The sequence below is a fragment of the Cynoglossus semilaevis genome, chromosome 2 (assembly GCF_000523025.1).
Source record: "Cynoglossus semilaevis isolate Cse_v1.0 chromosome 2, Cse_v1.0, whole genome shotgun sequence".
NCBI lineage: Eukaryota > Metazoa > Chordata > Actinopteri > Pleuronectiformes > Cynoglossidae > Cynoglossus > Cynoglossus semilaevis.
The window spans coordinates 9,557,228-9,570,408 of record NC_024308.1 but is presented as its reverse complement, the minus strand read 5'-3'; the positions used below and the strand labels follow the sequence as shown (position 1 = coordinate 9,570,408).

At 40.6% G+C, this 13,181-nt stretch overlaps 1 protein-coding gene across 2 annotated transcripts in view; it reads right to left on the bottom strand.

Moving 5' to 3' along the window:
* Window positions 1-13,181, bottom strand: part of scfd2 (sec1 family domain containing 2) — an 89,421-nt gene that overhangs the window by 10,081 nt on the left and 66,159 nt on the right. The window contains exons 6-10 of one of the 2 annotated variants that reach the window (XM_008336231.3): window positions 12,501-12,646; window positions 8,820-8,954; window positions 5,297-5,416; window positions 1,327-1,461; window positions 500-715 (exon numbers count right to left, since the gene is read on the bottom strand). In XM_008336231.3, coding sequence (XP_008334453.1) covers window positions 1,369-1,461; window positions 5,297-5,416; window positions 8,820-8,954; window positions 12,501-12,646 — 494 coding nt within the window. In that variant the 3' untranslated portion in view covers window positions 500-715; window positions 1,327-1,368. Of the gene's footprint in view, window positions 1-499; window positions 716-1,326; window positions 1,462-5,296; window positions 5,417-8,819; window positions 8,955-12,500; window positions 12,647-13,181 lie in introns of those variants that run through there. The other variant, XM_008336239.3, reaches the window with a different exon arrangement.

Below are 13,181 nucleotides of genomic sequence, written 5' to 3'. Positions count from 1 at the left end.
GTTGGGGAAAAAAGTAAAAAGAGGGCAGAGTAGATGTTGCCCCTCTGATGGTGTAAAGATGCTGCAGGGCAGAAGAAGAAGACGACGGCGGGTCAGCCGAACAGTAGAAAGGTGGCTTTATTGACCTCTGAGTGGGCAGGTGGCTGTCCAAGTCTGAAGAGAACTGTGAGGAAGCTCATGGTCCAGTCAGGAGCTAAGAAGAGGCCGGAGTTCTCAGACAATCGACCAAAGACTGCAAACCACGCTCTGCTAGCAACAGCAGCCTTGAAGGGCTCGACCGCTTTTTTCTAGATGTGTGTGTGGTCTGTTTTCATAAAAAACCACTGTGCCACCATACGGTCCTGTTAATGATGATGTCATTGTACCTGACCAGTTGAGCCACAGCTCTGTGCAGCTGCGAGTGTATGTGGGGTGGGGTGTAGTGGGTCAGCCAACAGAGAATGTAGCGTGTATTATCACTGATGCACTTTATAAAAACAAAAATGAATTGTTCAAAAAACACTGTTGTTGTTGCTTTTATTTATTCTGTACTATTTCACTCCACAATAAATTGATACATTTGGTCTAAGACTTTGTCCTTGGTATTTCTAACATGCACACAGTCAACAGTGTGTGTGTTATATAAAGAGCGTCTTCAGCTCCTGACCTCTGTGACCTCTGACCTTCACACTCTGTGTGAGCTGACGATGGCAGCTGTAGTCTTTCTGATTCTCAGCTGCATTCAAATGTGTCGGAAAGCAAGAACAAAACATGACAGACAATTAAGACAAAAAGAGAGAGAGACCCCTGCTGGTCTGTGACAGAAGAGTTCACGTCACTTCTTGGAAGGCTCGTTATTTGATTAAATGTTCTTCAAAGAACTGAAGGTTCCAAGAACATGAAGCCATATCAGGCGCTCTTCTCAATACAGTTATCCTTGTGTGAGAGATTTGATGGTCGGCAATTAAGTCAGACAAGTGTGAGCAAACCACCGAGTAAAACCTCCGTTAGATATTCTGCTCCTTTTACCAGCGCGTCATGAGATGTGGTGAGAAAAGGACACCAGAGAGTGTGTATTCTCCCTGCCTCCCTTGGGTCACACTTCCATGTAAAGTGGGTTCACACACACCTTCTACTTTAACATGCTGAGTGAAACAGCAGATCAACACAGGGCTTTTCCAAATACATCTTATTGTTCACTTTAATATTTGGCCAAAGTGATGTTTGAACTCCACAGATTGAGAATTATTCACCCTTCAACATCATCTTCCACATACATGTACTTTGCAGTTTTTTGTATATTCAACTAAAGTATTTAAACCAACAGGAATGTGATTTCTTTTTTACCCTATCTCTTGATTTGTCATGGCAGCTTGTCAGTCTCTGTGATTAAACACCCACATCTGGTACCAGTCTGTTGGTGGTGAAGAGCAGCTCCGGAACATCTGTGGGCCTCAGTAACCTGGTGGCCAGAACCAGCACCTGCAGTAATAAACCAGTTATTGAAGGTTAGAATGTAGATGTTATTAATGCAGTCTGTGTCACAGAGTTGGTTTACAACTGGATCATCGTTTGTTTCCACCTGCAGGTGTGAGAGTACAGCTGCAGGGAATGGACAGTGTGTGTGTGTTGACACTGGTAAATGCAGCAGACATCATTGTTAGAGGGAGGACATAGGAGTGAAGAGGTGACCTGTTTATTAACATCATTATTGTTGTGTAATGTTGTATCATGTTGATTTGAAAAGTTTTGGTAAAAAAAAAAAAACAATCATCTGAGGAGAAAATGGTTCAGCGGTTGTGCAGTGGTTAGTATGCCTGCCTTGGAAGCAGAGAGTCCTGGGTTTGATTCCCAGTGGAACCACATGCTTGACAATGTTAATCCTCCTCTGGAAGTCGCTTTGGATTAAAGTGTCTGCTAAATGCATAAATGTCAATAATTAACAGATTACATGATTGCTGATTCAACTCCTTGTCCAGGGGCAGTTAATGTGCATATGCCATTAGTGCAGTATTACAACTGGAACTTGGATAAACTGGATAAACACAGTATTTACAGTACATGCTTACAAATAACTGTGGAAACTTCAGTCAAAGAAAGGTTTTTGCACTGACACAGAAACTTTACTTTCTGTAAAATGCACACAACTGTGCAAACTCCCATATGGTGGGTGGAAATGGGAATTGAACCAATTCTTGTTGAGGACCTGTTCTGAACTGTCCGATTCCTTGGAATCGTTCGTCAATTCCACAGAACATTTGCTCGGTGACATGTATTTGACTGGAATGGATGTGAAATGGAACTGGAATTGAGAAAAAGTGAGGAATTATTTCATAAATTTCTACAGCTGAATTATTCTTTAAGAAGAAGGAACACTATTAGGATAACGTTCAGTGTCCCCTCTGGGAGTAGGTGGTATCAGTAACACGTGGCCACATTACAAGTATAAAATCAATCTCCTAAATCCTCGGCACTGTTGCTGTGAAGTAAACCAGGTGTTAAAGGAAATGTTGTTAAAACAGCTACAGAATAAATTTAAAAAACTTCACACTGTGCATAGAAGCAAACTTTACCATTTTTTTTACATCCAACAATAAAATCAGCAGGGGCTGACGATTTATACACACACACACGCGCAGATTTTCTGATTGTAATGAGGACCGTTAAAACAGCGTTTGCTGACACACACGCACACGCTCTCTCTCTCTGCATTGTCTGAACCAGTCTGAACCTGAAGTGCAGCTCTCTCTGTGATGTCTAACAGAGCTGCTCTGTTCCTCTGCACCAGTGTTTCTTTAACTCCAGGTCAGCACCTAAATTTGGCAGCAAGGCTGTTTGTAGTGGAGCGCAGCATCAGTTTCTCAGGAATCTTGTCCGAGTACCAAAACAAAGAGTTCCATATTTGATTCTGTAGATATGGCGCCGAAAAGTACAGTAGATAAAAAGGTGTTTTTTTATCTCACTTTAAATTAATTTCTATAAAAAGCACAATTTCAGTTGACGTGGTGATGAGACACACACACAGTTTGAACTGAAGACCTCAGTGACATGAAACCACTTCTTAGCAACCAGGAATTTATTACCGAGCTTGGTATCATCTGAAAATATAGTCACAGAAGAGGACAAGTATTTACACTCCAGTTCTACTTGAGAAACCTTGGAGTTGTTTCTCATTTTTTCAATGAAAAGTGCAGAGATTAATTTCACAGAATGCTAAAAGTGTTCCAATAAATGTGGAGATAGAGTGTGTGGAAAACAAAAAACAGGTGTGCTTCATGACATTATTCCCCTCATGTACCTGATATAATCCACTACTGAAAGTGATCAACTATTCTAGAGTCGCCTATACATCCACTTCTCCATTTCTAATGTCAAACCTCAAACTATCTTTGAGGAACTCCCTCTGTTAAATTATTTATTTTTTATGTGGAAAACAAAAAACAGGTGTGCTTCCAATGGAATATGACACACATATGGACACTGCTGTAATGCTTGAATGATAACAAGCCTCCAGTCACTAGGTGGCAGCAACTCAAACAGTGGTTCGTACAGATAAAAATATACATGTTTTCAGGTTCTCAATAGTATTTCAATTTTCTGGGGTGTGGGTCGGGGAACACGGAGGGCGTGAAAACATTTCTGTCCTCAAGGGGGGGCACGACAGAAAATAATTAAGAACCACTGTCCTAGAGTAAGAAGCTGATTGGTCCACTGGTTGGAGTCCCCCTCTCCTGTATACAGTGCGTATATTTTACATGTTAATCCAGTTTCTCTGGTTTTCTTCCACAGTCCAAACACATGCAGGATTATCTTCATTATTCACTCTTAACTGACCAAAGGTGTGAATGTTAGTGTGAATGCTTGTTGGCTCCAGTTCACCACACGACCCCAGAAGGATTAAGTGGTGGAAGAAAAATGTAATTAAATGGTTTGATTTCATTCGCCTCTCCACATTATACTGTTCCCATACGTGAGTTGACAGTGTGCAGAGTGAAGACGACCTGCAGAGATGCTGCTGCTGCTGCGGGTTATTATATAAGCGTGTCCGTGTCCACATTTTCTGATTACTAATGGAAAGCTTTGATCCTTACAAAGCCTTTCATTGCCTGTGGCCTTTTTTCTCCGAGCCTTTTATTAACGTTAACCCAGGTAACCCAGGCCTGATCTCCTCTCCCCTCCCCTCGCCTCGCCTCACTCCCTCATATCCTCCCCTCGCCTCGCCTCACTCCCTCACTCTTCCATCCAAGGGAAATGCATTCATCTGCATGTTTTAAATGTCACTGTGGACCGCATATGCAATCAGCACTTAAACCTCTCAAATCACAGGCAGGCAGACAAGACAACACATTAATCTGTGTAAATAAATACAATAGTCAGTGTTATACCACTACACCTGGTCTGGGCGACATCTGATCAGTGAATGTAGGTCAGTGTTCAGGTTTTTCTAGGTTCAGTTGGACGTTGGAGAGGCATTTGTAAACACTCGGGTAATGAGTTATGTAAATCGCCCCGTTGAGTCTTTTCTACGTTTTCACCTGATCCAGCGTAGTGAACAGTTATTATTCCTTATTTCTACCTATGCCTAAGATACAAAAACAGAAGAATCTTGTTGTGTGGAGAGGACGCTTCTACGGTTTATCTCCCTCTGCAGTGTCTTCCTTCAGTAATTTCTGCAGGGCTGAATGGGAACTTGCTAGCTCTGTGGTGTAATTCAATGAGTTTGTACACATGATAATACAGATGGTGGCTAATGCTAATTACAAGCATTTTAGTTTTTATTGTATTTCTTGTAAATTTGACCAGAATTACTATAAGGTTGAGTGAGTGACCACAGGTTTTTCCAGTTCATAAGTTCAAATAACAACACAGAGTGTTTGTTGTGCCTCCACTTACCATTATAAAACACACTGCTGCACCGCCCCAGAGTACTTACAGCAGGCGTGGTCCCACATCATCTCACCTCGTCTTCAGCCACATTCAAATTCTCAGCACTATCTAAACAAGTACTTAGAACAGTACTAATTCACCAATCACTAACACAAAAGCCTTTCCACTTGGAATGCATTTGTAAAATATTACATATATTATTCCTATTAATTATATATTAAAACATATATTATATTATATATAATATTAATTACAACTGATGTGATTTCCCCATTTATTGCATATATATAAATAAATATATATGTATGTATATATTTACTGTATATATTTATGTACATATATATATATATATTTTTTTTATATATATACACATATATATATATATATATATAGAGAGAGACACATATATATGTGTATATATCCTGCTCACCTGGGTCCCCGGCTTGTGTGCGGTGACCATCTCTCTGATGAGGCGAAGTTCTGAGGGCGTGACACCACCAACCACAAACAGCAGGAGCACAGGGTTGTCACCGGGATGTGGACGGCTCACCTGATGGAGAAGCAGGACATTATGGTTGATCATCTACTTTGTTAGATAATAACATTTTAGGTACTGATAATATTGATCAAATTGGCCACCTAGTGGTCAAATCTCCTTCTTCTAGTACTAAGGCAGTGGTTCTCTTTCCTTTCTTTTCATAGCTATCGCTCATTGTGATGTTACCCATGTAACAGGTCGGACAGAGGTCACCTGGAATCACAGTGTCATCCCACCATGGTGTCACGATGGCAGACACGTGGAAGACACACATCTTCCAAAACACATGCAGCCTAAAAACGTCCTGCGTCTCCCCGGTAGTCAGGAAGCTCGCACAGAATCAGCCAAAAAAAAAGATTTAACAGTCTCTCAAAGACAAATTTTAACAGCAGGGTGGATTCAGGTGCTTTTTGTACAGTGCGGCCGACTGTAGGAGGGTAATGGCTTTGTACTGTTACTTGGTGAGCTGCTGTTAGAAGCCGCAGCCCCTGCATGACAACCAAGCAATCACAGCTGCAGGTGGGCGGATCCGAGGTGCGGGGAGCGGTACATGTGACGCGACAGAAGGCGAGGTTTACGTGTGACACGAACAGGACAACGTGTTCCCCGATTTGGCAAAAAGTGTGAATAATTTGTAATATTATGCATGTGCTCTTAAATTCAGCCTGGTTCCATTTCACATTATTCTTACACATTATCATTTTCTCTTTATAAGTAATCCTTTTGGGCAAAATCACACACTAATACATTTTCAGCCCATACAAGTAAAAATGTCTTCAACTCTGTGCTAAGATTTGTGCTGCAACGACTGAGTGCTGCCGCCAAAGACCAACCACGTGTGATGGACGGACGTGGAGGAGGGAGCGTGAATGAGGTGAGAAGGCGTGAGGGGAAGTGTGACGTTAAGTGTGAATCTTATGAATTATACAGTTACCCTAACCTACATTAATAAAAGGCAAACCCTTCATTTTTTCTAATGTATGAAATGTAAACCAGTCCAAACCAGGGAGTGAGTTTGATTGGTTGTTGGTAAAGAGATTAAAGTTATTCTTTTCTAAAGAGTAGATATATAAAAAAAAACATGTCAGTCAGAGAACAGCCAGTGTGCGATCTATGCGTCTGGAATGTAGTTCTGTCTGTGAAGAAGCTCATGAGAAAATAGGGTTTTTTTGGCATCAGTAAAGTTTGTTTACAAAAAACTATTGGTCTAAAATAGCAATTATAAAAAACTCAAACTTCAGCCTTCCACTGGATGACCCACTCCCACTCACATTTATTTGTTGACTCTTTTTTCACTCATGATCACACTGTATTCTACCAAAATAACATTAACATCTACGTCAACTCCAGACTAGTAATTTATAATAATAACGTATTCGTTCCACAGAGGGGAAATTTACAGTTACGAGATAGGTGACTCCTCTGGGAATTGAACCCAGGCCACTCTACTGTCTGGTCGCAAGGCATGTGCGCTAACCACTACTGAAGAAATCAGACCAAAAGTTCTAAAAAGTTTTTTTTTTCAAAAGTTAGAATTACCATAGTTCCATCAACTGATTCACTTTTATCCAAAAAGGCACAAAAGCTAGAAATGTAGTGGCTGTAAAGAGATTAGCAAACATGGTTGACATTTAAGTGTTTTTTCTTTTTAGCTTTAAGTCACCAGCAAAGGAGAGAGAGAGAGAGAGAGAGAGAGAGAGAGAGAAAGGACAGCAGTGGAGAAATACCAACGTAGGCTTTAATAACAACAGTTGACCCAGATGTTCAACGCTGAACTGAGTGTCTGTGTAACCAACCAACAGGATCTTAACCTCCTCATAAAGCGCTTATATTAAAGAGGGTCGTGAGGGTGGGTGACCTTAGACCATCATGAGCTACACGCTGTATTATACTAATGAAAAACGAACACTTCTAAAGAAAGAAAATAATAAATTTGTAGAGAGACCATGGCTGGTTACACACATTAAATTCTCATTAAGTAGGAGGAGCGGAGCTGCACTGACATCTGCAGCAGCGTCGGCCCAGTTTCCTGGAGACTCTTTTCTAAATAAACACTAAACGCACCACGGCCGACAGACAGTTAGAATATAATGGTTAAAAAACTACAGTAACAGCAGAAGAGAAGTTTTGAGTGGGTCATAACTTGGCCTAGGTTCCAGTGAGTACACACACACACTCCCACACACACGCACCATATACACATTTAAACTGTCTAGCATGCAGAGGTCCTGGGGTTAAAAATAGAGGTTTTATTAGTGGGGGTTTATTGCATAAAGGATTTACACTCTGCTGCCATAGAACGCCTGAACTTTGGTTTTACAGGTCTGTCCGACTTAGTGGCTGAAGGCCAAGTCTCTTAATTTGTGCAGAAAGCAGGCCACATTACACAAGCAGTGTAATGTGTCCCCCTGGGTAATCATCAGTTTAAACAGGGCCATATGTAGGATAATAAGAGTGCAGACGGTGATCTGAGCACTGCTGGATATACAGTACACAAAATCCTTAAATCACACATCTGACGCAGAAAACCAATTTCAGCAAATTAGCAAAACTGGCCTTAACCAAATCAAATACAAAAACTAAAATTCAAATTAACCTTCGTGATCTGAAGAAAACAGACAATTAAGAAGATTTTTCTGATCTCCTTACATAGAAATTTATAAATTTTTTTTTTCCACAGTCTTTTTCTGAGTCCCTTTTAGTAGACTATTCTGGGCAAACTTGACTCATACAGGGTTGAATTGTGCTTTAAATAAACATGGACTTTAGTCCAAAGTGAGATTCTTTAAATGGAGGCTCAAATGCTGAACATGTACAAATCTAATCTAATGTTTAGCACATTTTCAGATAAGCTGGGTTTTCTGTGAGAACACAGTGAGCCAGGTGAAAAAAGAACAGGAATTGTATTGGAAAGTTTCATGATGGAACAGACAGAAAACGTCAGACAGTATTTAGAAAAGGAGAACGTCCTGATGTATGAACATACAGTATATGTGTCACAGCTAACGATCCGGCTGTTTCTAAAATAAAATGTTGATCAGTGATAAAAATAAATCATCATCAAAGATGTTAACAATCAGCGCCAGCTTTTAACAAATATTTTAATAAAACTCATTATTGTTTTATAAACAAAATTCATTCAGATATAATTTGATGAGGAGATGGTAGGAGAGGTAGGTGTGATGTTTGCATCCTCGTTTCTAAACAGTGTTTATATATGTTTTTGGAGGTGTACAGCTCCTCAGAACAACAGTGTGGGCCAACCACACTGTCACCGGGGCTGTACACTGGTGATTGGCTGCTAGTTTTGATTTATGTCTAAAGGTGGCGCTACATTTACATGGTAGTCTCTGGACCTCTAACTACCCAACAGAAACATGAAGTTCATAGTGCGTTTGTTGGATTCATTTCTGACCTTCATGAACATACTGAAGCCAGTCTTCAGCAGGTCCGTCAGTCCTCCAGACATGTGCTCAATGTCTGGACATTCGACCCTGTCAGGATGGAAGACCTGCTCCAAGATCTGACGCAGGAAAGGACGATAGGTCGCCTGCAGAAAATCACACGGCAAAAGAGAACAAAGGCATGAGTGGACTTTTACTGCAAACCCACAGAACACGAGGTATTTTAGATTCACTGAAACTTCAGAGTGACATGGTAACAATATGCTGAAGGGCTCGTTCAGAGAGTGTTTCAAAAATAGAATATCCTGTATTTTAGCCTCCGCAGAAACAGTGGACGTGTAACAAACAAGACTGACCGGGCGACGGATGAATGAGTCATTCATCAGGGAGTCACAGCGCAGCTGCAATCAAAGCTGCTACAGTACGTATGGTCCATTACAATCAGCTGAAAAGATAATGAATCAAATTCAGAGTAGAAACTAATATCCTTCTACCTGTATTACTGGCTGGTCTTTTATGTGTATTTATTGTTTTGTAAACCACAAAATGGTGGTAATGTATGATGGGTAAAAACAAGAACATTTTAACATGAGCTTTGGAGCAAGAGCTTTATGGTGTTAAACAAAATGAAACATTCCATACGTCCAGTTCAACATCAACACAAACACAATGATATCATTATATTCTGTACATTCTTAATCCCCGGAAGCATTAGCTGCCAGGATTTCAGAGTCACAACGGTGTACAGTATTACTGCTCACCTAGAACCAGCCATTGTTAGTACAGAACTGTAAACCCTCAGGCAAAAATCATAAATGTCTTTAATTGATAATTTATGAGAGAAACTGGGAGTCAGCTTCTTCCTGCTCACCATCTGCCAACAACACAACAGACCATTTATAGCCTGTAGAGTCAGCAGACGGAGAATTCAAAACAGACTTTTTGGGGAGTGAGCGTTTCAGTTCCAGATCAAACTGGGCAGAGCTTTATTTAGACCCTCTAAAAGGCGGAGGTTTTTAAAATAGACCGGTTCAATATCAACCAGCGCTCCAGCTTGGAATAACATTAGTCATTCTGCAAAAGAGATACACAGAGCCGGTTCACTGGAACATACAGTATGTCACGGAAAGGAAGCTGCAACACACAGTGACGTTGTTTATTATTGTTTACTAAGTATTCAGACTGTCAAAAATAAGACGTTAATCACTTAAACCAATTATAAAATGTATTAGAATACAATTTTAAACACATGGACAGGCTGACATACAGCCTGTTATCCCACTGTCCATCCACTTATTGTTGCTCTGATTCACAGTCAATACACATATTGTCACAACACACACTCCTACTACCATCTTTTAGATTAGTCACACAGAACAAGTGTAAAACACACACATCTACCTGCTGTTATTTGTGTTTGTTTTTTATTCCATTTATATTGCAGTATACATAAAAACATGTGTTTGGCTTAAATTAGGAGAAGCTGATGTTCATATCGCAATTAATCTTGATTAATCATTTTTTTAAAAAAAAGTCATTGCCACCCACACCTTAACTCTCTGATGAATAGTCAAATCAGCCTGCACAGTATATTGACCTCATTTTATGAACTATCCATTATTTTCACCGACGCGACTTTGCTTTATGGGTCAGCTAGCATAAACAGAAAACACGTTAATGATTCCCAACTCAATTACATATTCACATTCAATGGATAGAATCTGAGGCAGTAACAACAAACAGCCCACACGCACTCCATTTCTACCTGCCTTCTAAAAAGGTGAATGCAACTAAATTGCCCCCCCGCACACACCCACGGATAAAAAGGAACGTACTGTAGCATTAGTCATATGATTACACAGCAGAGACCAGGACCTCTGCAGGTATTTTGAGCAGTAACTTTGCTGCTCACTGCCTACTAAACTGTCAAGTTGCAGTAATTCCTACAAAAAAAAGTAAATACAGATGCTTTAATCCAACAGTTACAGACTAAAACTGCACACTAACATAACAGTACTGGAGGCAAGTAATGTGGTGAGACGGAGTCAGGAAATAAGGTGTGTGAGTAAAACTGATGGTATAGCTGCAACTGACAAGTGAATTAGTCAAAGAATTAAAAAAAGAAAGTGGACCAACTGTTCTGACGTCAGGAGTTTCTAACAGTGACCAATAACAAATTTAACTGAAGAAACATAATGCAGTTTCAGCTCTAACACACACTTGGTAAACTCCAATAAACCAGCTGATTTTTCCTGCAGGGATTTTCACTCCAGCTGGTCACATGATGCATGTGAGAGCATGGTTTCAGGTACACCCAAGTACTCATGATGTATGGCATGAGTACTGCACATACTGTGTACACACCTACTGTACATTATAATGTACGGCCTCATTGATTAGTGCAACTCAATGCAACGATGATCATGTGAGGATTCGCACAGACAGCAGTGAATCAGGAGGTGAGTCATGTCAAAATGTCTGATGTCAGGAGTGAGTTTGAAGAAGACATCTTGACCCTTTTTCAGCTTCACTGGTGGAGGAGGTGCATGCTGGGAGAAAGGCTGATGGATTTCTGATTTTTTTTTAGGAACAACCATTATGATGTTCCGTCTTTGTATTAAGCCCTGGTTCATTCAATAGGGCAGAAACACTGACACACAGTCCTGTCCTAAGAACACAGATTACAATAATGATGTCGTCCATGAAGCATAGTTACATCTCTAGGCAATATGACCATTCAACGTTATGGCTGCGTATAGCGTCGTATTCATCCGCTCCGCACGTCAACTAGTTTCCATCAGAGTGACAATAAGGTTAAAAACTACTGTAAAAGAACCTCCTTTTTCCTCACAGGCCTGAACAAAGCATCATTTTGTGCTTGTACTGCTGGTAGTCGATGACTATATGATGTCAAAGATATAAATTGGCATTAAACGGAAACTGTTAACCTCCTTTTTCTTTGTTTCATAACCTTCTCACATCGACTTCCACTTCCCGTTAGCAGCCAAAGTGCTTAGTTCTCCAGAAAAACCATAGTGTAAAAACATCAGTCCTTTAATGGGAGGTTGTGTCCCAGACTGTGTCTTGTTTGGTTCCAGTTTCCTAGCAACCAGCATAAACTCTCAGGAAGTTATTGGCCTGAATGTCTGCCACCAAAACTCAATGCTTTTAGCATGCAGTCACAGATCCTACCTGACATGGAGACAGAACTTTTCATTGGGCAGAGGACTGTCAGTCAAATAAAACACCTATATTTGGTCAATATTAACAACCCACCATTTTTACTTTTAAAAGGTAGAAAAGTGAACAAACTACTCCAACAATCTTTTTCTTTACCGTTGCAGCCTGTTCTTTTTGGTCTCATTTCCTACAAACTCCATCGACAAACCTCGCTGCTCTCTGCCTTTGATTCTTCACTAAAAGTGATTTAATCAGTCTGAAGGACAGCAGCCATGTTATGTTATTACTGTGGTTGAGCCGCCTTTCTCTTATATAAGCTCCACGACACAGAGGCTTTGAGTTTCCCTGACCTCGAGAGTATGACGCAAACTGAAAGGGCACAAACACTCCGAAGGTCAGAGGTCTTTTCCTGTGTCTGTGTCACCGCTGCAGAGATGAGAGCCAAGCAATTCAAAACCTCATTCTCCACAGAGAGAGAGTTTCTCTTGAACCAACTGGAAGTCTGGTCATACCTGGTGAACGCCATCACTCTCTGTGTAGACGGAGCGCAGCTGTTTGAGGTGATCTCTAGTCTGGCTCAGACCTTGGAGGGTCTGAAACATCTTCTCCACTGTGGTGTGGGCTCGCTCCACGCTCAGCTCTTCGGGGTCAGCACAGCCTGAAAACACACACAGAAACACTTAGATACAAACGATTCACAGAATCAGCTGAATACTAGTGAAATAACACTAGTGTTTGTAAACCTTTACAGTACATTTCATAGGATGCTGCCTGATGGAGAGGCTGATTAAGCAGTCAGTGGCAGGATGCAGCATGCTGCATTTTTCAGGTAATTGCCCCAGCTGGGTGTTTGTTGAAACACATTATCAAGGCAAAAACACAGCGGCCAGAGCACAGGAGAGCCTTTGGCTGCTTCATAAAAAAAATCCACTTTTTATGAAGAGTGGAAGAGAGATTAGAAAATACACAGAAATGACTCTTTCATTAGATAAAAACAGTGAGACAGCACAAAATCCCCCCAAAAAAGTGTGATAAAATATGAACCAGTGAAGGTTGATAACGTATGGGAGTCAGAGGAATAAATCAAATACTGATTTGTTTTTCCAAAGCAGCATTTTTCTCTCCTGCTGCTTTGTAAATGTCTTTATGAGAGAAGACAGTCAGCTGTGTTCATAAAGAATAAAACCACATGT